Below are 25,380 nucleotides of genomic sequence, written 5' to 3'. Positions count from 1 at the left end.
CAGCCCAGAGACTCTGAGGAAGGGTCCTCAGGGTACTGCCCCAGAGCCTGGAGACTCTGAGGCAAGGTCCTGGGGGTGCTGCCCCACAGCCTGGAGACCCTGAGGAAGCGTCCTCGGGGTACTGCCCCACAGCCTGGAGACACTGCGGAAGAGTCCTGGAGGTGCTGCCCCACAGCCTGGAGACTCTGAGGAAGGGGTCTTGGTGGTGCTGCCCCACAGCCTGAAGACCCCGAGGAAGGGGCTCTGGGGGTGTCACCCCACAGCACGGGCCCTGGGACTCACTGCAGTCTCTTCCTGGATCCTTTCCATGGAAAATGCGTCCTTCTCCCAAGCCTGTCCCTCATTTTCTCAAAGCCAAAAGAGGCTTTTCAAAATCTCATTGGTTAACTCCTTATCAATCCATGAGCAGCATATTAAGTAAAAGGCCCCTTGGAGGGGGAAGGCAGCCAAATAGTTTGCCTCCTCTTTCTACCTCCTTCCTCACCCACACCCCCAAACACAAACAAAGAGGTCAACTTTTTACAGGGAGTTGGCTGAAAAGCTCACAGCTGCTTGTCAGGTGGCTTGCAAGTTTTCTTCAAGACAAGGAAGTTGTCAGCCTCCCTGATTCTGAATACATTTGATTTCTAGGTATAGAAGAGTTTCTTTTTTCTTCCCTGACAGGAAAAGCCAGGCAACCTTTGCTCTGTCTGCCTTGCTGATGGATGGGCAACTGCACCACGAGGCTGTTTTCTTTTATTAAATCAGTAATGAAACGGCGATTCTGATGAGGAACTTGTAGCGCGTAAGCACGAAGCTCTCAGTCTGTGTCCAAAGCTTTAATGTATTGGCAGCAGTGATTAAGTGACTTACTGTATGTGACCCTTTGATCCTAAGCTGACTCTCTGACAGGTGTCACCCAAAGGCAGTGCATTTTAAAAGGCAGATCCTATCACATGATGATACAGAGAGAATTTGGAAAGAATCCTGACCACTCCCGTCAGAGGGCAATAAAATCATATGTAGTTACTGTGCTGAGGAAAAGTTTTACTTCTAAATAGCAGGGCATTACCATTATCTCTCTTTAACGACTGGTACGATTCTTGCCCCACCTGGCTTTATGACATCTGTTACAATTAGAGCTAGTCCCAACAGCATGGGGAAGATAGTTTAAAAAAAAAAAAAAAAAAAAAAGGAATAGCAAAGAATGCCTTTTCCACCAACCTTGATTTTTCACTTCAGCAAATTCCTTGTTGTATTCTTCCAGAGTTTCCCTAAGTTTCTGGTTCTCCGTTTCAATATCATGCATGCGCTGGACTTTGAGCTGGAGCTGCTGTCCGAGGTCCAGGGCTGGCACTGGATCTGCACAACACGAGAAGAAACGTCAGTCCGCTCTGCACAAAAAGGTGCCACACTCACAGGCACAGACAGCTAGGTCTTCTGGGGCCTGAAAGCTTCCCCGAGGCTGCCACCGCATGCCAGGATGGGGAAGCCAGGAGGCCAGGCTCCCGAAGTTGGGGCCTCACATGGCAGAGCCCCGGAAGCCCCCAGCTGGAGCGGGGACACTTCTCTGCTGCTCTGTACAGGATGTGTACACAGACAGCAGCAAGGACTCAGCACGCAGAGCCACCCTGGTGTCCTCAAAGCATTCAGACAGGATGGGAAAGACTGTGGGAACTCACTGGTATTTGCACACCGCTCTGGTGTGGTGTAACTCTCTAATGACTTCTCATTCTTTGATCTGCTAAGAAAAGGAATACATCTGGTGGGGGCAAGAGAAGGAGGAACATATCTGGAGCTGCCCTTGGAGGATGGGGAGTCCGTGAGAAGGTGTGCACAGGCTTAAAGTTTCCAATGATTTCCATGAAGGTGCAGACAGCACCTGAAATAACCCTGAAAGTGTCTCACGGGTCACAGATTATTTCATGGATATCTTCTCCTTTGAGCCTCACCACAATTCCGGGAAAGTGACGTGAGACGGGTATGACATTCATTTTACAGGGTGGAGGCTAAAGCTAAGAGAAGCTATGTGACTTTCCCAAGATTACTCAGCTAGTGAGCAGGCACAGAGCGCGTAAATCCAAGTCTGCTAGCTTCCAAAGACCAATCTTTAAATCAAGGAATACTATCTAGTGGAATGGAGGAAACGAACCCTTGGGTTTTAACAAGAAGCTACTTTTTTTTAACCCTACCTGGTCTATCCTATCCTGTTTAGGAACACGATGCCTTTTCATCACAAGCCTCCTTTACTAATGAAGGATGTTCAGCAGGAAGAGTCAGGGGGGATTTAAAGACTGGAGAGCCCTGGGGTCTGCTTTTCTCCAGAAGCCCAGCTGCTGGTGACCCAGCATGCACTGTGGCCTGTCTCAGGCCACTGCACTGGTGATTATAATACAAAGAGTGGACCACATGGGCAGGACAGCACCTGGCCCAGTAATGTGAAGTCTTCTGGCCAGTTCACTGTGAGATCTACCAGCAGATTCATTCGTAGAAAGCTGGGTTTTAACCTGAACTTAGAGATCGTAGCCACGGAATTTACTGTACTTAGAGGTACAAATACCTAGTCTTCTCCATTTACCATTAATCCTGCACAAAATGGAGTGACATTAAATTTTCTTCTGCCATCTACTCCATCTTTATTTTTTCTTCTGCTACCTAAAAGGCAATTATCATCCACCTGCTAGGCACCAGTGGAGAACTTCCTCTGGAATTCTCAGGCTCCATCGGAGTAGAAGAATGCCCAAGCCCGCAGAACTCAGAAAAGATTATTGAATATATTTCTGGTATGGGCGCCAGCATCACTTGTGGAATGGCTGCAAAGATTTAGTCTCCTCTTGAAGAATGCTAAACACCAAGCACAGTGGATCAACAAGGGTATATATTCAAGCGCTCACTTAATTTCCAAATACCAGAGCCATTAATTTTTCAGACCACCCTTGGTTCCCGAAGAGGAGGGCTGGGTCTAGCCATGCCTCAGCCAGCGTGCTAACCATGAGCCAGGAGCTCTTCAAGATGCCAATGTCTTTTCAGAGTTTACAAAAGGCAGCCCTGGGATATGTCCAGCACAATGTCAGCAGACTCTGTGTGCCAGGGTTCAACACCAACATTGTCCATCATGCAAAATCCCTGGCTGCTGTGCATTTAGCCTGTGTATACAGTTTATGACTGCTCCACGTTCTCACTCGTGGCTTTTCATTATTATTTTAATCAGCATGAGAATACGGGTGTTAAATTTGATTTTAAAGACTATTTGGGGAGACAGTTCCTTGTAGGAAGGAGGAGAAAGGACACTAAAACCCGAATTCCTCAGAACATATCAGGTATGATTTTTTTTTTTTAATTTCAGTATTTTCCCAGGGAATCTTCTCCTTCCTTCCACCCCTGCCAGGCCTCGTGCTGGGCAAATGACTTGAAGGAAATAACAGTACACCCTTGGCCCCTTCGTATAGAGCTATAACCTGAACTTGATGCAGAGGTCAGGGAAGGAGAGGCAAGGGTGAGAATTGCTGCACTTGTATAAAATTCTATTAATACTTGCTCATGTAGGCTTTCCAGTACAGTTGCCAGTACAAATTATGTTTTTAAAGAACTAAGATAGTATACTGTCCTCCATCTCTAGAATTTCTGTCAACAATTTTTCCAGTCCATTCCTTTTAGAAGGCCAGGACCCACTATGTCTGTTCGAATAAATAATAGCTTCCCTCGTTGGAATCACCAAAGAATTCAGTCAGCATAAAAATAACATGCACATTATCAAGTGAATAGCAACTAGACCTTTAGACAAATTTTCAGTCCTCACAAAGCATTATATTGTAAATGAAAATTCTGGCAATCTCATAATTATTCATTATGGCATTTATATTTAATTTAACACTATTAAAGGTTAATGCCTAAGTAGCAAAACTGGTCACAGAATAAAGAATGAACTGAATGTTCCAACATCTCTATGTATTAAACTTCAAACTTTACTACGGTACAGTTGAATGACTAAATGCCTACAGCATTTGAATATTGTTTTGGGATATGTAAAAGGCATTTCTAAAGTACCTCTTAGGCTTAATTTTTATTACTTGTATTAAAGGAACAGCTAATTACCACATGACAGTATAATGACTCTAGCATGTTTGGGCTAGAGACCAAAACAATGAATTTCAGCATGCCAAACCCCAACCTGCATGTTAATCTAGGGAAATCATAGCTTTTTGTCTTGTTAATGATTTCCAATGCCATTTAAACCCCACACAAGCATTGTTAGGTCTTATTCTGAACGTCACAAGCCTTGGATCTCAGCAGTTCAATTAGGGAATTGTCTGGGGGAGGCAAGAGAACACACCCATATGTAAAACACGAACACACGAAACCCTGTAACCCCTGTCTTCCCGGCCTACTCCAACCCAGCATGCTTTATTGCCAGTTCCATCCACCCAGTATGACAAACTTGCAAAGTGCTTTACAATCATCTAATACTTAATTCCTAAGCTCTTTGAGGTTTATACAGCTCATTGTGCAACACAGGACTCAAAGAACATAATTATAACAAACAGCAACAATACCATCACCTATATTATTCCGTACCTTTTCTAAGTACATGTAACATTATCTTATTAATCCTAGCCATCACACTCAGAGCCTGGGGAGGGTGCTCTGCAGTGTGTCAGGCATCTCACACAGGGACAGAAGGAGGTAAGAAGTTGGCCATGGAAACAGTACGTAAAATTCTAATTAAGATGTCTGCTTCCTGAACTAGCCATCAACTAAATTATACTGTCTTTTCAAGTACTAATTTAACAAGTATTACCTAAACATGTATCTGTTCTGGGTAAGGCCCTGGGATGGACACTCAGCAGAGGCAGCAGAGACCAGCCTCACAGCAGACATAAACTACACACAAATAACAAAGGCAAAGCAAGGAAAGGCCACACTGAAGATCAGATGAGAGGACAACTATTCCCAAATAGAGAAACTAGAAAAAGTAGATTTTTCTTTTCTTTTTGGGGAGGGGGGAGGGGGCACTTGAGGAGATCTCTTAAAAAATAAACAGACGTAGGTGAGCCCTATGGTCACCTTGGTTTTTTATGAGAAGGAAGTTTCTGGACCGCAGCACAGGGAACAAGGAACCCAAGCAGAGCACAACAGTTTTGCTGGGTATAAAAAATAGAGTTCAGAGTTTAAGAGGCTGAGGCAAAAGGAATTTGCAGGGCAGAGCACTGGAAAGGAGGGAGCTATACAGAGACAGAGCCAAAATGTCTGCAGAGGGATAATTTGGAGTCTGTCGCAAAAGCTAAGGTGCATACGCATCGGATGAAACTCTGTAAGGCTGGGCTCCCTTAGACCAGGGAGGTTTGAGCTGAGTAATTCGCAGAGCTCTCAGAGGGTTGGGAAAATGAATGACAACCAGTTGGAGCCTTTAGTAGAGACAATGGAAGGGCCACATCGGAGGAGAGAACTAAATTAGTCCTAAAGTAAAGGTTTATCCTAGATTCATACAAGAACGCTTAAAAGCAAGCCTCAGAATGATTGAGCTGATCTGCAAGCAACTTAATTGTCTATCAAAACAAACTTCAATGCTCTTAAGAAAGACAACAAAATCCAGACACTTAACATTCTCAATGTCCAACGTGCAATAAGAAATTACTAGACAAAGAAACAGAAAAATATGACTCAGGATCAGGGGAAAAAAACAGTTAACAAAAACAGATCCAGAGATGAAAAGAGATATTGAAATCAGCAGACACAGACCAAAACAGCTGTTATAAGCATGCTTGAAAATTTATAGAAAAACATAAACATAGTAAGGAAACAGAATATATAAGAGACAATCAAGCTGAAATCCGAAACTGAAAATACAACATCTAAAATGAAAAAAAACAAACAAACAAACAAACAAAAAAAACTCAGTAGGTTGGCTTAACAGCAGATTAGACACCGCAGAAGAAAAAAAAGATCAGTAAACTCGAAGACGCAGTCATACAAACTGTGTGAACAGACGCGAAAAGACTAAAAAGAAAAACAAAAAGTGACGAAAACCTTAGTTAACTTGTAAAACAATATCAAGCAGTCTAACATAAAAAAAAAAAAAAATGCACCCCAGAAAAGGGGTGGGAGTATTTGAAGGCGTAGTGGCTAAAAAAACTCCCATGTTTGGAGAAACTATAAAGCCAAAAATCTAAGAAGCTTAATAAACTCCAAGCAGGATAAACACAAGGAATACCAAACTAAGGCGGATCATAATCTAATTGCTTTGAAAACAAGAATTAAAAAAAAAAAATCTTAGAAGTCAGGGAAAAGAAAACTCATTACACACAGGGGAAGAAAGATGACTACAGACCTCCTGTCAGAAACAGAATCAGTTCTAAGACAGAAAAACAAAAGAAAAACTACCAATGTATAATTTTATACCCCATAAAAATATTCTTCAAAAAAATGATGGCCAAGAGAGTCATTTTTTCTTTCTCCAATGAACAAAGGTTGACAGAATTCATTGCCAGCATACCTACACTATAACAGACGTGAAAGGAAATTCTACAGATTGAAAGAAACCAATACCAATAGAAATCTGGATCTACATGAAGGAATAAACAACACTGGAAATGGTAAATATGTGGGTAAAAATGGAATACTTATTTTTTCTCATTTTTAATTTCTTTAAAAACTAATAGACTGCTTAAAGCAAAAGCAGTAACAATGTGGTGTAGGGTTATATGTAGAAGTAAAATGTATAACAACATGCAAAAAACAGAAGGGAAAAAATAGTGTGTTATAAAGTTCTTACGTTACATGCAAAGTGGTATGATAGTATTTTAAGGTAGACTGTGCTAAGTTAAAAATACTTATGGTAAACCCTATAGCAACCACCAAGAAAATAAAGACTTATAAAGATAATTAGGGAGATAAAATAGAATCATAAAAAAATACCCAATTAATGAATAACCAAAACCCAACTTTGCCGCCGTAGAGTCGATTCCGACTCATAGGGACCCTATAGGACAGAATGGAACTGCCCCATAGGGTTTTCCAAGGAGGAGCTGGTGGATTTGAACTGCTGACCTTTTTGGTTACCAGATGAAAGCTTAACCACTGTGCCACCAGGATACCGATTAAAGAACAGAAAGCAGAAAATATACAACAAAAAAATTAGTAAGACAAATTGAAAACAAATAGTGAACTGAGAGACTTAAACTCAACTTTATTGTAAATACATTAAATGTAAATATAAATTAAAAGTCAATGTCAGGCTAGATCAACAGCAAGGCACAAGTATATGCTGTTTAGAAATGCAACTTAAATAAAAAGACAGACATAGGTTAATAGGAAAAGATACACACTTATCGACCATCTCACTTCATCTCATCTCATTTTGCATTTACAAGAACAGCAAAAAATCAACTATCTGATTATTTTGCTCATCAATGAGGTGGCAGGCAGGTGGTTATGGGCTGTGAAGCCTCCCCTCCCTCAAGGACGGTCTCTGGGAGGCCTTGTTCCCCGCTCCTTCCCTCAGCCATCAGGCAGTCAGACAGCACTGAGCCAGCAGGAGCCTGTTCCAGGAGGCCTGAGGCCCTGCAGTTCAAAATTGCCGAGAGGTGGGAAGGAAGGAAAGAAAGAAACATGGAAAGGGTGTTTGGAAGATATGCATGCAAGTGTGACGACATCCCCAAAGTAAGCCAAAATGGGCCTGAAGCTTCTACCTTGCTGGAGCCAGGTGTACGGCCAGGCTCCCAGGGACCTCTGCAGGAAGCTCCGAGGCTTGGTGATTTGCCAGGCACAGAGGGAAGAGCAAGCTCTAGGATAAGGATTGTGAACAAGGGCTTGCAGGAGTGGTAGTGGAGCCCTGGAAGTGGCTCTACTAGGGAAGCTCTGACCCAGCACAGGGGGAAGGTGTGGGCCTTCCAGTCACACAGCCTGGCTTTATCCAGCTTTGTCTCTTTCAAGCCTCCTTCTCTGCAGAGGAATAATCCATAACTGGACTTGTACCAGTGATGAGCGTATCAGTAAATCTTAGCTGTTATTACTTCTGTGATCATATTTTCTAAACAAAAAAAAATTAGACAAATGGATGTCCTGAAAACAGAAAAAAAAAAAAAATCCTCCATTTTCACATAACACGGTTTTTGCATAAAGACCCGGTCCTGCAACCTAACAATGTCCATAAGTGAGGAGTGGGTGTACTGCAGAAACACAAGTCAAGAGAAAGCTGGAGTCCCTATGTTAATATCAGATAAATGAAATTTTAGGACAAGGAATATCACCAGGGATAAAGAAAATCATTTCATAAAGATAGAAGAATAAATTCATCAAGAAGCTATAAGCATTTTTAACGTGCAGGATGGTTAAACGAAATCAAAAACAAAGTTTCAAATTATGAGTCAAAAACTGACAGAACTGAAAGGACAAAAAGGAAAATCCACAATGATAGTTAGAGAGACTTCAAAACTCCTTTCTCAGTAATTAATAGCACAAGAAGACATAGAGTCAGTAGGGATAAAAAAGACTTAACAACACTATCAACCAACTTGATCTAATTGAGATTTACAGAATGCACCATTCAACCACTACAGAGGACACATTCTCTTCAAGTGTACACGGACTACTCATTTATGCCATAAAACTTAAATTTAAAACAATGGAAAGAATACAGAACATGTTCTCTGATCTAATCAATGACCTAATCATCTACCTTAAGAAACTAGAAAAAGTATAGCAAATTAAACCCAAAGTAATGAAAATTAGCAAATAATAAAAGACAAAAGCAGAAATCAATGAAACGGAAAACAGGAAATAAAGAGAAAAACCGATGACACCAGAAGCTGGTTCTGAAAAAAAAAAAAAAATCATTAAAATTGGTAAACCTCTAGCCAGACTGATTGCGGGAAAAAAAAAAAAAGAATTCACAAATTTCCAGGATCAGGAATGACGGAAGGGACATCACTATACAACCTACAGATATTTAAAATATGGGAATATTTTGAACATTATGCAAATATATTTGATAATTTAGACAAAAAGCAGTCGATTCCTTAAAAAATTGCCAAACTACCAAAATTGACCCAAGAAAAAAAAATACAGTATCTGAACAGCCCTATATCTGTTAAAGAAAAAAACTTGTAATTAAAAACTTTGCAACAAAGAAAATCCCAGGCCCAGATGGTTTCATGGGTAAATTAGAAAAGTTCTTTAAAAAAAGAACTAATAGCAATCTTACACAAACTCTTCCAGTACATAGGGGAAGAGGGAATACTTTCCAATATAATATACTTTATGAAACCAGTACTACCTTGATACCAAAACCCGATACAGACATTAGGAGGAAACACCAACGACAAAGCTACAGCTCACATTCCTCATAGACATAAATACAAAAATCCTTGATAAAATATTAGCAAATTGAATCCAACAAATTAAAAAAAGAAAAAACAAAAAACCAAGACCAAGTGAGATTTATCCTAGGAATGCCAGAATGGTTTAACATTAGAAAATCAAATAATTTTACCACACTAAGACAATAAATCATCATTCAACTCGACGGCACTGGTTTTTTTTTTTAAGACAATAAAGGAGAAAATATGATCATCTCCATAAGTGCAGAAAAAACATCTGACAAAATTCAACATCCATTCATGACAAAAACTCTCAGCAAACTGGGAACAGAGGGACATTTCCTCGATCTCATGAAGGACATCTACAAAAAGCCTACAGTTAACATCGTATTTAATGGTGAAAGACTGAATGCTTTTTCCTAAGATTGAGCACAAAGCAAGGATATCCACTCTACTTCTAGTCCACATTGTACTGAAGGTCCTAGGCAGGGCAAACAGAACAAGAAAAAAATATGTAACGCATACAGATTGAAAATCAATATGGATATAGAAAACTTGAATGAGATCAACCAACCTGACCTAACTGACATTTATAGAACATGCCACCCAACAACCACAGAATAAAGGGTACATGGAACATTCAAGACAGAATATCCTAGGAGAGTCTACAAAAAAATTTCTAGAGCTAATAAATAAGTCGAGCAAGGTCACAGAATATAATATTATTACATAAAAATCAGTGGCATTTTTATATAAAAGTAACAAACCGTTGGAAAATGAAATTAAAAAGAGAGTATCATTTATTATGACATTGAAAACATGATTCACTTAGGGATAAACAAAATATGTACAGGCCTATATACTGAAATCTATAGAATATCGTTAAAAGAAATTAAAGAAGGCCTAAATATACCATGTTTGGATTGGAAGTCTCAATACTATTAAATTATCAATTCTTCTTAATCTCTAGATTCAGTGGAATTCTAATCAAAATTCTGGCAAGCTTGTTTTTAAAAGCTGACAAGCTGAATATAAAATTTATGTAGAACCTCAACTAGCCAAAAGAATTTTGAAAGAGAAGACCAAAGATAAAAGATTTACATGACCTGATTTCAAGACTGATTATAAAGCTATATAATATTCAAGACAGGATGGTAATGGTGCAAGAATAGGCATATGATCAATGAAATAAAATACAGAGTCTAAAAAAAGACCCATACATATACTGCAAATTAATTTTTGGCAAAGGTGCAAAAAGGATAGTCTTTTCAAGAACTGGTGCTGAAACTCCTAGATATCCGTATGGAAAAACGTGAACCTTGACTCTTACCTCATTTCAGACATAAAAATTAACTCAAAATGCATCATAGGTGGAAAGGAAAAAGATAAAACTACACAACTTCCCTAAAAAAAAATAAAATAGGAGAAAAAAGTTATGACCAGTGATTTCTCAGAACATAAAAAGCAAGATCTAAAAGAAGAAAAAAAATTACAAACTGTTCTTTACAAAAATAAACTTCTTTTCTTCAAATGAAATGACAATAAACTAGGAAAAAATATTCACAATGAAAATATTTCACAAAGGACTTGTATCCAGAATATATAAAGAATTGACAAGTCAATAGTAAGATAAACAACCCGTTAAAAAACAGGCAAAAGATTTAAACAGACACTTTTCAAATTAAGATATATGATGACCAATTTAAGCACATGAAAAAGTTCAACATTATTAGCCCTCAGGAAAATGTAAATTAAAACCATAATGATATACCTTACGTACTCACTAGAATGTCTAAAATTACAAAGACCGACAATACCAAATGATGGAGAGGACACGGGGCAACTAAAAACTCTTCTTATGTTTGAAAAACAGTTTGACAACTTCTTGTAAAACTAAACATGCACCTACCCTATAATCCAATAATTCCAGTTTTAGCTACTTATCTAACGGATATGAAAACATTTGTCTATACAACAAACTGTACATAAATGTTTACAAGTAGGTTTATTCCTACTGTAGGAATAAAGGAAGATCAAAGAAATGATGCCTTTGAATTTTGGTGTTAGCGAAGAATACTGAATACAACACGTACCGCCAGAAGAATGAACAAGTCTGTCTTGGAAGAAATACAGCCAGAATGCTGCTTGGAAGCAAGGTTGATGAGACTTCGTCTAATGTACTTTGGATGTATTATCAGGAGGGACCAGTCCCTGGAAAATGATATCATGCTTGGTAAAGTAGACGGTCAGCGAAAAAAAGGAAGACCCTTGACAAGATGGATTGACACGGCGGCTGCAAAGAATGGGCTCAAGCATAACAATGATTGTAAGGATGGCACGGGACTGGGCAGTGTTCTGTTCTGTTGTACACAGGGTCGCTATGAGTCGGAACCAACTGCACCCTACCTAACAACAACAACAGGTTTATTCCTAATAGCCCCAAACCGGAAAAAATTCAAATGTCCATTGACAGGTAAATGGCTTAAGTATGTTATTACCTACCATACAGCAATCAAAAGGACTACTGATACCAGCAGCAATATGGATGAATTCCAAAACACTACGCTGAGTCAAAGAAGCTAGAAGCATAAGAGTACGTACTAAATGATTACATTAATATAAAACTCTAGAAATAACAAATCAATCCTGTAGTAGCAGAGAACAATAATAGACTGGTCCTTGCTGGGGTTTGGGATAGTAAGGGAACTTTTAAGGCGATAAAAATGTTCTATGTCTTCATTGTGAGGGTGCTCACACGATCAAACTGTACAGTTAAAATGGGTGCATTTTATTGTATGTAAATATAGCTCAATAAAGTTGATTTATAAATATTATTGTTAATGACAACAAAAAGTTCCCTGTACTGCTAATAAAAAATTAAGGTCCCTAACTCTTCATCTTGGAAGCCCTGGTGGAGTAGTGGTTAAGTGCTACAGCTGCTAACCAAAGGGTCGGCAGTTTGAATCCGCCAGGGGCTCCTTGGAAACTCTATGGGGCAGTTCTACTCTGTCATATAGAGTTGTTATCCCCCACGTGTCTGTCAGTTTGTCGTACTGTGGGGGCTTGTGTGTTGCTGTGATGCTGGAAGCTACTCCACCGGTATTCAGATACCAGCAGCGTAATCCATGGAGAACAGGATGAGCTTCCAGACTAAGACAGACTAAGAAGAAGGACCCGCCAGTCTTCTTCTGAAAAGCATTAGCCAGTGAAAACCTTATGAATAGCGGTGTAACACTGTCTGATATAGTGCTGGAAAATGAGCCCCCCAGGTTGGAAGGCACTCAAAAGATGACTGGGGAAGAGCTGCCTCCTCAAAGTGGAGTCGACCTTAATGACGGGGATGGAGTAAAGCTTTCGGGACCTTCATTTGCTGATGTGGCACGACTCAAAATGAGAAGAAACAGCTGCAAACATCCATTAATAATTGGAACCTGGAATGTATGAAATATGAATCTAGGAAAATTGGAAATCGTCAAAAATGAAATGTAACACATAAACATCGATATCCTAGGCATTAGTGAGCTGAAATGGACTGGTATTGGCCATTTTGAATTGAACAATCATACAGTTTACTATGCTGGGAATGACAACTCGAAGAGGAACGCTGTTGCATTCATTGCCAAAAAGAACATTTCAAGATCTATCCTGAAGTACAACACTGTCAGTGACAGGATAATATCCATATGCCTACAAGGAAGACCAGTTAATATGACTATTATTCAAATTTATGCACCGATCACTAGGGCCAAAGATGAAGAATTAGAAGATTTTTATCAGCTGTGGCAGTCTGAAATTGATCGAACATGCAATCAAGATGCATTGATAATTACTGGCAATTGGAATGAGAAAGTTGGAAACAAAGAAGGATCAGTAGTTGGAAAATATGGCCTTGGTGATAGAAACAATGCCAGAGATCGAATGATAGAATTTTGCAAGACCAACGACTTCTTCATTGCAAATACCTTCTTTCACCAACATAAACGGTAACTATACACATGGACCTCGCCAGATGGAACACACAGAAATCAAATTGACTACATCTGTGGAAAGAGATGATGGAAAAGCTCGATATCATCAGTCAGAACAAGGCCAGGGGCCGGCTGTGGAACAGACCATCAACTGCTCTTATGCAAGTTCAAGCTGAAACTGAAGAATATCAGAGCAAGTCCACGAGAGCCAAAATATGACCTTGAGTATACCCCACCTGAATTTAGAGACCATCTCAAGAATAGATTTGACACATTGAACACTAGTGACCACAGACCAGACGAGTTGTGGAATGACATCAAGGACATCATCCATGAAGAAAGCAAGAGGTCACTGAAAAGACAGGAAAGAAAGAAAAGAGACCAAGATGGATGTCAGAGGAGACTCTGAAACTTGCTCTTGAGTGTCGAGCAGCTAAAGCAAAAGGAAGAATTCATGAAGTAAAAGAACTGAACAGAAGATTTCAAAGGGCCTCTCGAGAAGACAAAGTAAAGTATTATAATGACAAGTGCAAAGAGCTGGAGATGGAAAGCCAAAAAGGAAGAACACGCTCGGTGTTTCTCAAGCTGAAAGAACTGAAGAAAAAATTCAAGCGTCGAGTTGCAATAGGGAAGGATTCCATGGGGAAAATATTAAATGACGCAGGAAGCATCAAAAGAAAATGGAAGGAATACACAGAGTCATTATACCAAAAACAATTAGTCGATATTCAACCACTTCAAGAGGTAGCATATGATCAGGAACCGATGGCACTGAAGGAAGAAGTCCAAGCTGCTCTGAAGGCATTGGCAAAAAACAAGGCTCCAGGAATTGATGGAATATCAATTGAGATGTTTCAACAAACAGATGCAGGGCTGGAGGTGCTCGCTCGTCTATGTCAAGAAATATGAAAGACAGCTTCCTGGCCAACTGATTGGAAGAGATCCATATTTATGCCTATTCCCAAGTAGGGTGATCCAACCGAACGTGGAAATTACAGAACAATATCATTAATATCACATGCAAGCAAAATTCTGCTGAAGAGCATTCAAAAATGCCTGCAGCAGTATTTAGACAGGGAACTGCCAGAAATTCAGGCTGGTTTCAGAAGAGGACGTGGAACCAGGGATATCATTGCTGATGTCAGATGGATCCTGGCTGAAAGCAGAGAATACCAGAAGGATGTTTACCTGTGTTTTACTGATTATGCAAAGGCATTTGACTGTGTGGATCATAACAAATCATGGATAACACTGAGAAGAATGGGAATTCCAGAACACTTAATTGTGCTCATGAGGAACCCTTTACATAGATCAACAGGCAGTTGTTTGGACAGAACAAGGGGATACTGATTGGTTTAAAGTCAGGAAAGGTGTGCGTAAGGGTTGTATTCTTTCACCATACCTATTCAATCTGTATGCTGAACAAATAATCCGAGAAGCTGGGCTATATGAAGAAGAACGGGGCATCAGGATTGGAGGAAGACTCATTAACAACCTGCATTATGCAGATGACACAACCTTGCTTGCTGAAAGTGAAGAGGACTTGATTAAAGACCACAGCCTTCAGTATGTATTACACTTCAACATAAAGAAAACAAAAATCCTCACAACTGGACCAATGAGCAACATCATGATAAACGGAGAAAAGACTGAAGTTGTCAAGGATTTCATTTTACTTGGATCCACAATCAACAGCCATGGAAGCAGCAGTCAAGAAATCAAAAGACACACTGCATTGGGCAAATCTGCTGCAAAGGACCTCTTCACAGTGTGGAAGAGCAAAGATGTCAGCCTGAAGACTAAGGTGTGCCTGACCCAAGCCATGGTATTTTCGATAGCATCATATGCACGTGAAAGCTGGACAATGAATAAGGAAGACCAAAGAAGAGTTGACGCCTTTCAATTGTGGTGTTGGCGAAGAATATTGAATATACCATGGACTGCCAAAAGAACAAACAAATCTGTCTTAGAAGAAGTACAACCAGAATGCTCCTTAGAGGCAAGGATGGCGAGACTGCGTCTTACATACTTTGGACATGTTGTCAGGAGGGGATCAGTCCCTGGAGAAGGACATCGTGCTTGGCAGAGTACAGGGTCAGCGGAAAAGAGGAAGACTCTCAATGAGGTGGATTGACACAGTGGCTGCAACAATGAGCTCAATCGTAACAACGATTGTAAGGATGGCGCAGGACCGGGCAGTGTTTCGTTCTGTTGTGCATAGGGTCGCTATGAGTCGGAACCGACTTGACGGCACCTAATGACAGCAAGAACATGAGTCGGAACTGACTCAATGGCACTGGGGTGGGTACTCTTCATCTCATTCTTTTAATTCCATTTTTAGTATGTGATTTATAATGTTTCATACTCTATTGTAATTACACATGTATAGTACCTATAAACAAAGAAACAAGAATATATTCGAGGTACAAATTCAAATTTTTCTACTGTTGGGAGTACATGAGCAAAAGGAGTTTGGAAACCACTGATTTACAGACCTGTCTGGATGCTATGCATAGAAGGGACTCCAGTAGGCTGAGTGATGGTGGAGGCCTAGTTAGATGAGATATTGTGGCTTGGATTAGGGCGGTGGTGCCTGAATCGATAAGATGTGGTTGGATTTAGGATGTGTTTTGGAGGCAGAGTCAATAGGACTTACTGACTGCAGTGTGAGGGATTGCTTTTAAATAGCCATTCTCATTATGGTCTTGTAAATCCCACTAAATGACTGGGTGGGACGATGCAAACGAGGTGCTTGTGGCTCACCAAAGGGATTGGACAGCTTGCTAATAATGCAAATTTATGGCACATGGAACATCTGTGGGGGGGCATACAAATAAGGTGTATAGAACCCTAACGAGGGGATTGGTCAGTTTTGCCATCCCACTAGGCTTAAAAGAGAGCCAATACCAGAGCAGAGGGGACCTCACTACCACCAAAAAGAGACAGGAGCAGAGCATGCCCTTTGGACCCAAGGTCCTTGTAATAAGAAACTCCTAGATCCTGGAGACAGACAGAGACAGGCAGAGAGAGAGAGAGCTGTATCACTGGAGACGGAGTGAGATGGTGAGAAGCAGCAGCAGAGAAATGGTGGCAGCAGAACCAGGAGACCAGTTCAAGATGGCACAGTAGGCCTCCTGGTCCATGCAGGAAAAGTGGTAACAGTGGCTGTGCTGCCCCATGGAACGAGAGAGCTGACAGCTTTTGGACAGGAGGCTTCTTGGCAGAGTGGGGTGCTTCTGGGCACTTGTTGGCAGAACGACACTTGTTGAGTCACGGAGCAAGACAGCTAAGAGCCTTTGGGCAGCAGGCTTCCTGGCAGAGTGCGGCACCCCTGGATATTTACTGGCAGAGCTGAAGAGCTTTGTTACACTTCCCTGAGCAAGGCAGAGGCTGGTCCAAGGAGCGTAGAGCCAGAGAGAGACCTCCTTGTGAGCACGGCTGAGAAGAGACTGTCCTGATCAAAGAACTGTATCTTGAGTTTTTTCTGTTCTTGAAATGTAACCTGTTACTTCCCCAATAAACCCCGTAACTGTGAGTATGGTCTTTGAGTTCTGTGTGGCCCCTGCAATGAATTATTGAATCCAGCAGAGAAGTAGAGAGCGCCTTGGGAGAGGTGGCTGGCATCAGAATTAATAACTGTTTGGAGCATGGAAGTATGTTTGATCTCTACTTCACAGGAATCAGCTTTGGGCTGATGTGACAGTGATTCTCTCCTCCCTCTTGTGAAGTAAGCCAAGGAAGTTAGAGGATGCTGCAACCATGCCATTTTTACAGCTGGTGTCAGGAGTGGGATTCACTGCAATGGATACAGGCTCACGGAAGCACAGAACTTTGTAAGAGAAAGAATGAAGGGGCATGGCAGTGAAACTTCTGATTATTAGACAGTTGCTTTGGTTGCTGTTATCTGTAATGGCTGAAAGGCAAGTAAGAGATGTTATGCTGCAGGTGAGGGGAGAAAAGCCACATCTGGAATGACTTGGGGCAAAAGCCAGGCCAGTCAAACTAGATGACTGACAGGGGGCCAGGGTCTTCTGGTTCCACTCAGCAGAAGCCCAAGGTCATATGCACATGAATGGGAAGATAGTCAAGGTGTGGAGAAGAGAAGATGAAACTGGAATGTTTTAAAAAGGGTTATGTGTTTATTTGAATGTACGATAGGGTCCCTATAAGTTGGAATCAACTCGATGGTAAGGAGCTTTTCGGTATGGATATTGAATGTTTCTCCTACTTAGTTTTATAAAACAGATCTACATGCATGATGGAAATGAATACTGTATTATAGATACCAGAGAGCGTGTAACTCCGCCTTCGGCCAATACTTGACTGGAAAGAAACACAGGCTGTTGGTTTGAATGCAGTAGCTCTGTGTATAGACTATTGGGGAATTAGGTCAAAACCTGAGCCTCACCTAGAGCCTTTGGAGTTAGGAAATTTGCATTTGAAAAGACATGCAGACCCACCCAGAACTGCTGAGAAAGCAGGAATTTATATCTGAAGAAAGGAACTGTAGGGGGAAAAAAATGACTGTTTTATTTTTCAATTTCAATTTGCCATTGGATGCACTGAGGCAGGAAAAGTGAGTGTCCATCAGAAGAACCCCCTTCCAGGACTGGAATTTAAAGGGAACTGGCGAATAGACAGCCTGGTATGCTTACTTGAGGTGACCACCTGGGGCCATGAGAGGAGTGGAAGTGGTGGAAGTACAGCAATGAAGAGAGATGGGCTGAGTTTGAATTTGTTCCGTTAGCACTCCTTAACTTAGCTCAAGGGGGCTAGGGATGAGAGAGAGAGAAGGGCCTGTCCGGCCTCAAGTGCAGGGAAGCGTGCAGACTCCCAAGCCTACATCTGGTATACCCACTGACCTAGTCCACAGGGGCTAGGGATGAACTGACCAGAACTCAACTGAATGGAGAAAGATGTTTGACACGGTAAGCTGGTGTAGATGGCTGCAATCTGATGGTTTGCTCTGGACTGGATATCGCTTAAGGATGTAAATGCTCAAAAACTCCAAACAGAACAGAAAATTCTTCAGATCAAGGAACATACTTGTTTCCTCCAAGTACAGGTTTGAAAAGATGGACAATTTTAAACACTGGCTATCTAAAATTGGGGGCGATAAAGGCCTAACATGGCTGGCTTAGATACTCTGGAGAGTGTGATTATATCAGATGAGGGGGACAAGGGAGGATCAGCACTGAATGGATTTCTACAATTCTCTGGGGGATCTGGGGAAGAGGGAGCGGGAAAGGATGCTGGTGCCACTGTACAGTTCTTTCCCGTATCATCTAAAATTGTCTTTTTTTTTTTTTTTTCCTGTTGGATGCTACGGTCCCAGGACCAGGGATGCAGCTGCAGATGCTGGAAGCAGGGGTGATCTCTCTCTAAGCAAGAGGCCGTAACTATACCCCTGAACCTGTATGTCGGAAATCCCAAGGCTCTGATGGGATGAATTTTACCTTCACCCTCATTTGGCAAAACTGAGGTTGACAGTGAATACTGCTGTATTGCCTAGCAGTCGAGACAGCCCACTAGTGTTGTACCTATGTAACTCGAGCCAACATGAATGGGAGTGGATTGAGGGGGAAGTACTTGCTAGATTGGTCTTGCTACCAGCAATCTGGACTGGCACAACAGCTGAGCCTGATGTCCCTTCCCAGGGTGGAAAAGTTGAGGTAAAACTAAGTGACAAATGGAAGGAAGGAGAAATAATAGCTGAAGGTAAAAGAACGAATAATCAGGTTTTGCAGCAGGGGAAATCTAACACTATGCTAATACCTCAAGAGAGACTCAGAGCAAGGGAATAATCTTCTCTCAGTTAAATTTTATCAGAAGTCAGAGGGGATGAAGCTGAGCCCGTTCCTGGACAACCTGACCGGATTAGACAGATGGACATCTGCAGCAGACCTTAAAGCCTAGTACCTGAGGGACCTCACCCTGAGGACTCTTGGTCCTACTGAAGGACTAATTGTTAATGACTGCTTTGAAGTGGTAAAATGATTGGAAAAAGCGAAGTTCTCCTCCAAATATGAAAGAACCATGGCTAGAAAAGCCAGGGCGTGGCCAGGAGTGTGATGGACTGCTTTTATGTGGGCTTTCTCCCCTGGTCTTATAACTCCCACTAAGTGATTGAGTGGGACTATGCAAGTAATGTGCTTGTGGCCCACCAGAGGTATTGGACAGCTTGCTACTGATGCGAATAAGTTGCATGGAATACCTGTGGGGGTGGGACCATGCAAATAAGGTATATGAAACCCTAATGAGGGGATTGTTCAGTTTTCCCACCCCACTAGGCTTAAAAGAGAGCCAATTCCAGAGCAGAGGGGGACCTTACTACCACCAAAAAGAAGAGATGGGAGTGAAGCACATGCTTTGGACCCAAGGTCCCTGCACTAAGAACCTCCTAGACCCAGAAGACAGAGAGGGAGAGCTGTAACACTGGGGATGGCGTGAGACGGTGAGAAGCAGCAGGAACAGACCCAGGAGACCAGTGCAAGATAGCACAGTAGGCTTTCCAGCCTACGGAACAACGTGTTACAGTGGTGTGACATCCCACAGAGCGAGAGAGCCAAGAGCCTTTGACCAAGATGCTTCCTGATGGAGACGGGTGTGCTTGTTGGCGGCCAACCCACAGAGTGAAAGAGTTAAGTGCCTCTGAGCAGGAGGCTTCCTGGTGGAGTGGGGTATCCCTGGGCACTTACTGGTGGAGCTAAAGAGCTTTGTAACACTTGCCTGAGCAGGGTAGAGGCTGGGCCAAGGGGTCGAGAAGCCAAGATCCAGAGAGAGGCCTGCCTGTAGGCATGGCTAAGAAGAGACTGTCCTGATCCAAGAACTGTATCCCCAGTTGATCCTGATCCCAAGTTGTAACCTGTCACTTCCCTGTAAACCCCAAAACTGTGAGTATGGTCTTTGAGTTCTGTGTGGCCATTGAAATCAATCACTGAACCCAGCAGAGAAGCAGAGAGTGCCACAGGAGCAAGTGCTGGCGTGAGAATTAATAAAAAGGTTGGAGGGTAGAAGTATGTTTGACCTCCACTTCATAGGAATCACCCTTGTGCTGACATTGATGGTAATTCTCTCCCTCCCCTTGTGAAGGCAGTGGAAGAGGTCAGACCATGCTGCCACCGCACCATTTTTACACTGACGGATTAAGTATAATGTGTGAGGGAAAGAAAAGAATCAAGGATGACTCCTGAATTTGTGGCCTAAGCAAGTGTATGGGAGGTGAGGCCATTTACATCCTGGGGGTTGGGGAGTGAGGCCTTTGGAGGGAAAACAATTGTTCTCTTTTTGGCTATGGAGCCTAAAAGGCATCAAAGGTCATTTAGGGAGAGAAGAAAATAAAGAATGAAGTAAATGAAGAAAAGACAAAGGCTAAGAACAAAGTCCCTAGAGTTCTGGCAGAGAAAGAGAAGGCAGCTGCAGAAGTCTGAGAAGGAAGAATGTAAACAGGTAAAGAAGTACAGTCAGCAGCTAGAATCCATTTTCAGAGGCGTTTCCGGCGATGGGAGCAGAGAACTGGGCCAGCGGCTGGAAGATGTAATTCTCCTTTGGCTTCATGTATTTTCTCGATGAAATACAAGGTGTGTTAGAAACCAGGGTAGAAAGCAGGTATGGCACAGGACAGGTATGGGGAATACTGGAAAAAAGGTTGGGGCCAGTTTGTGGCTGTTTATACTTTATGCAAACTAACTTATTCTGATCCTCCAGGGAGCTTAGTACAAATGTTTTGTTTGGGATTCCTTGAGTCGCTATAAAGGAAGCGTTGGCCTGCCCCAATAAAACCCAAGAGTCTTAGTTCAAGAAAGCCGTGGAAGAAGAACGAGTACACTGCAGAACTTCCTGGAGAGCTGTAGGGACTGAGAAGCAGGGTTTCAGGTTTGGTCAGCCTGGGTGTGCTGGGGGAAGTGGAGAGAAGGGTGGCGAGGAGGGCTTGTGGTGAACTGGCTCTCCACATACCGTGAGGCCTGAAAAGACCGAGCTTAATAAATCCAAGGCCCATGTTTGCACAGAGAGCTCTGCGGGCAACAGTGCCGTCCCCTGCCATTAGCCAGAGAATGAATGCACCCCTTGTGAGCGCCACTCCTGAAATGACATCACAGCGCGGCAGACGTTACTTTTCGCCAGGGCACTCTAGGCTAATGTAATCATACGATTACATAATTAACCCAGCTGTCTCATTAAGAAAATCAACTGGAATTCAGGGCATAATTAGTCATACAGCAATTAGCATGCTGATGAGCAACTGATGAAAGCTGTCTAGATACTGAGCGTGCCAGGACCACCCCAGCTACGGCAAAGGGGGAAAAAGGCAACATACCTCTCCACGTCCGCAAACCAAGGAGGAGCCCTGCGTCGCATCTCATCAGTCCTTATACTCTAGCACTATGTTGAGGACTGGGAAAAAGAACCAGGGATGAAAGCCACAAGAACGAAAGGCAGAATTCAAAAGCAGATGCCCTTTTTGTCATGTCTGCCTTTCTTTCAAATGTTCAAAGCTAATTCTTCAACCTGCAAACTACTGTACACAAAACAGAGAGGCTGATAAAGTGCCAAACTCATTCGTTAACAAGATGGGAGCTGGAAAAGCAGCCTCCTTGTTGAGTTTCTGCTCCCCCAGTCTGGGCAGCCTGCACAGGTCCAGCACCAGGCCAGGCCCTAAAGCAGAAGCTGGAGGCAGGATGGCACCGGAGCCTGCAGCCCAGTTCCTCTTTCTGTCCCATCTTGGTGCGTGTGGTTGATTCTTACACGTGAATGAAAATGCTTTATGAAGGCAAACTGAAAATTTGTAAAGGGGATCCACAAGTCTCAGGCAGCTGAAGTTACAGCACGCTCTCTCTGGAGGGGCCGTGGGCACTGGTCTTCTGTGCCAACATCACAGAGGCCTAGAATACATGGACTGGAGTATCCGTACAGGATCAGGCTGGAACAGTGACATTTCTAGGGCCTTCAGAAAGTGCTACCAAGTAGCACATTGATTAAAATCTTGGCTACCAGAAACAAGGGTATTTCTAAACAAACCTTCAGATTTCATCCATTTTTTTCAGAAGTGTTACTATGGATCCTTGTATGTGAGACAGAAGAAAAGAAAGAAGAATGGAAGGAACAGTGCTTTCTAATTTTAACCTATAATGTGGTAAAACTAGGATAATGGACACAAAGGACCAGAATACTATTTCACTCTTACGGAGAGACATTAAAAAACAGTTCTCAGAAATGACGGATTTTCCTTTATGTCTGGATCTTCAAATGCCAGGCTGATGGGATGTTCACCAGAGAGGTTTTCCCAAATCCAGATCTCCCCGGGGAGTGCCTTGGAGCAGGGCAGGTTGGAGTAGATTCTGAAAATGGCAGGGCCCACAAAATGGGCCCTCTTCACCCACTTCTTGTAGAACTTCTGAAAACCAACTACTGTTCACAATTACAAGCCAGTTAACCTATGGAAATAAACTGAGAGAAATAAGTCATGAAATATTGAGTTCTTGTAGTGTTTCATGAATCGATGAATATTTTATATCACTGGTAATGTGCTTCCTAAGATTCAAGTCTTAAAATAAACTCTTCCAGGCAGTGCCTTTGTGTTCGAAGGGTTTGTGTCTGTAGGACCTAAACCACATCTGAGCCAGCAGTGAAAGATGATTCTTGTAAAGCAGGCACAGGCAGGGAAGGGAGGCAATGGCAACTGGCAGAGGAGGCTCTTTCAATCAACTTTGCAACCACAGTCACTCTCCCAGAGAAGTTCTGCGCTATCAACGCATATGCGGCAACTCCACCAACTTTGTCTCATTCTTCTAAGAACTTTTTTTTTTTTTTTTAAATACCATTACTGAGAAGTTTCTGGGATAAAAAAGTCACAAGTTGTGTTTTACACCAACTTTTAAGCATCCCACAAATACTAACCTACTACTTAAGTTCTTATCTGTAATACATAAATTAAGACTACTCAGAAATTGGAGCCCTGGTGGTGCAGTGGTTAAGAGCTGTTAGGAGCTTGGCTGTTAACCAAAAGGTTGACGGTTCAAATCCACCAGCGCCCTCCTTGGAAACCCAATTGGGCAGTTCTACTCTGTTCCACAGGGTCACTATGAGTTGGAACTGACTCAACAGCAACCGGTTTGGTTTGGTTTATTCAGAAATTAAGATTACAAGTTGATTATTTTACTGATTTATGCTTTTTAATTCCTGATTGTAGAAATAAATATTTTCACTGTAAAAAAAAATCTGAAAGGTATCAAGGAGCAAGAGCAAGTCACCTACACAAGGTTAATTACTGGCAGATTATGCATACCACTGTAATTTTGCTGAGAACACAGGAAAATCCCAGCTATGCAAGAGCCTTTCTAAAGTCATCCCAGAATATTTCCAGCTGACAGGTCTGAGTTTTAAGAGCTGCGACATCTACTTCTTGTTTTATTACAATAGGGGTAAACCCGTGGCCGTCAAGTCAATTCTGACTCATAACGACCCTGTGGATGGAGGTTGTCTATTCTACCTGTTTAATTACAGAATATTTCCTCAAAGGCACTGTAGATTCTTCCATCACCCAAACGTGAGCCACCTAAAGGCGGGCAGGGGCCTTGTCTTATTCACATTTGTATCTCCAGGCCTGATCTGTGGTGGGCTGTCAGAGTGCTTGCTGAGTGATGGCGCGAACATGACTTCTTACACAGCACACCTTGAATCTTTCCTCACACACTTGAGTCTCTGTTGTTGACAGACACTCAACTCTGCTCTCACCCACAGACACAGAGGCCGACACAAAAGGACGCCGTCCTCCTGATTATGGATCTACTATCACAGAGAAGGAGCCCTGGTAGCATAGTGGTTAAGCAGTCGGCTGCTAACCAAAAGGTCAGCAGTTCGAATCCACCAGCCGTTCCTTGGAAACCCTGCGGGGCAGTTCCACTCTGTCCTATAGGGTCGCTATGAATTGGAATAGACTCGACAGCAATGAGTTTTGGTTTTTATCACAGAGAAACTTCCTGTTGGGGATCGGGGCAGGAGGGGCTCACCAGCTGTCCTTATCAAGTCATGATTCTGGCAGACAGCTATGATGCTTTCCTCACGTGGTTAATCTTTGGCAAACTAATACATATAAATCTCATTAAAGCTGTAGTAAAATTTAAAATATTTAAATATTTGCAAGTTAAGGTAATTCCCACATACTGATCGTGTATATTTCTGATGCAATATCTAACCGTGATCAAATTGACAGATGAAGCCTCCTAAATTAATGATGTAAAATTGTAACCGACTTGTGACTCTGTAAAGCCACTCTCCTTACAGCTGTGATTTTGACAATAAAGGCAGAAGCCGTTTTCAATTAAAGTATCAGAGCTGATACCAGAATTAGGAACAGAAGGGTAATTCTCCAAATTTTTGTTCAGCTTCCTTTTAATTCTGTGAACAAGATGGAACCATGTAAACACGTCCTGTTATCCAGCAATGAAGATATTAACGCTGTGTTAACTGGGTTGTGGACTGAGGTTTCCTGCTTGCCTTCTTCTTCCTTAACTCCCCACCCGACCAGAGTCGAATCCAGTCTGCCTCCTAAATACAGCTGGAATCTGTCCATTTCTCTCCAACACTAGAGACCAAGCGACTTTGTCTCTCCCTCACCACTGATCCTCCCACATTACCTTGGACCCTTTTCCAATGCTGTTTAAACTGTAGCCAGGATGACCTTTTTAATACAGAAATCTAATGTCGTCATTTCTCTGCTTAAAATTCATTAATGGGTTCTCTTCGTTAGATAAGAAACCCTGGTGGCACAGTGGCTAAGTGCTACAGCTGCTAATCAAAAGGTCAGCAGTTCAAATCCATCAGGCGCTCCTTGGAAACTCTACGGGGCAGTTCTACTTCTGTCCTATAGGGTCACTATGAGTTGGAATTGACCTGACGGCAATGGTTTTTTTTTTTCTTTTGGTTTTCGTTAGATAGGGTCTAGAATCCTTCACAGGATCTACCAGGTTTCTACCTCTCCCCCTCCCCCACCACCCCTTGCAGCTGCAGGTATGTCCTTTACCCAGCGTAATTATCAACAGTGCACCCTTTGAGTATTGGGAGTGCCTTGGTTTGGACGATATATTACTTGGCCACTCCTTTTATTGCCCTGAACC

At 42.2% G+C, this 25,380-nt stretch overlaps 1 protein-coding gene across 11 annotated transcripts in view; it reads right to left on the bottom strand.

Moving 5' to 3' along the window:
- The window catches only part of CUX1 (cut like homeobox 1), a 457,171-nt gene that overhangs the window by 180,185 nt on the left and 251,606 nt on the right, over positions 1-25,380 (bottom strand). For all 11 annotated transcript variants that reach the window (XM_049903554.1, XM_049903560.1, XM_049903557.1 and 8 more), the window contains exon 5: positions 1,204-1,341. In XM_049903554.1, the coding sequence (XP_049759511.1) occupies positions 1,204-1,341 (138 nt within the window). The remainder of the gene's footprint in view (positions 1-1,203; positions 1,342-25,380) is intronic.

Source organism: Elephas maximus, chromosome 12 (genome assembly GCF_024166365.1).
Source record: "Elephas maximus indicus isolate mEleMax1 chromosome 12, mEleMax1 primary haplotype, whole genome shotgun sequence".
Taxonomy (NCBI): domain Eukaryota; kingdom Metazoa; phylum Chordata; class Mammalia; order Proboscidea; family Elephantidae; genus Elephas; species Elephas maximus.
The sequence above is the reverse complement of the archived record's forward strand: the minus strand, read 5'-3'. Positions and strand labels throughout refer to the sequence as shown.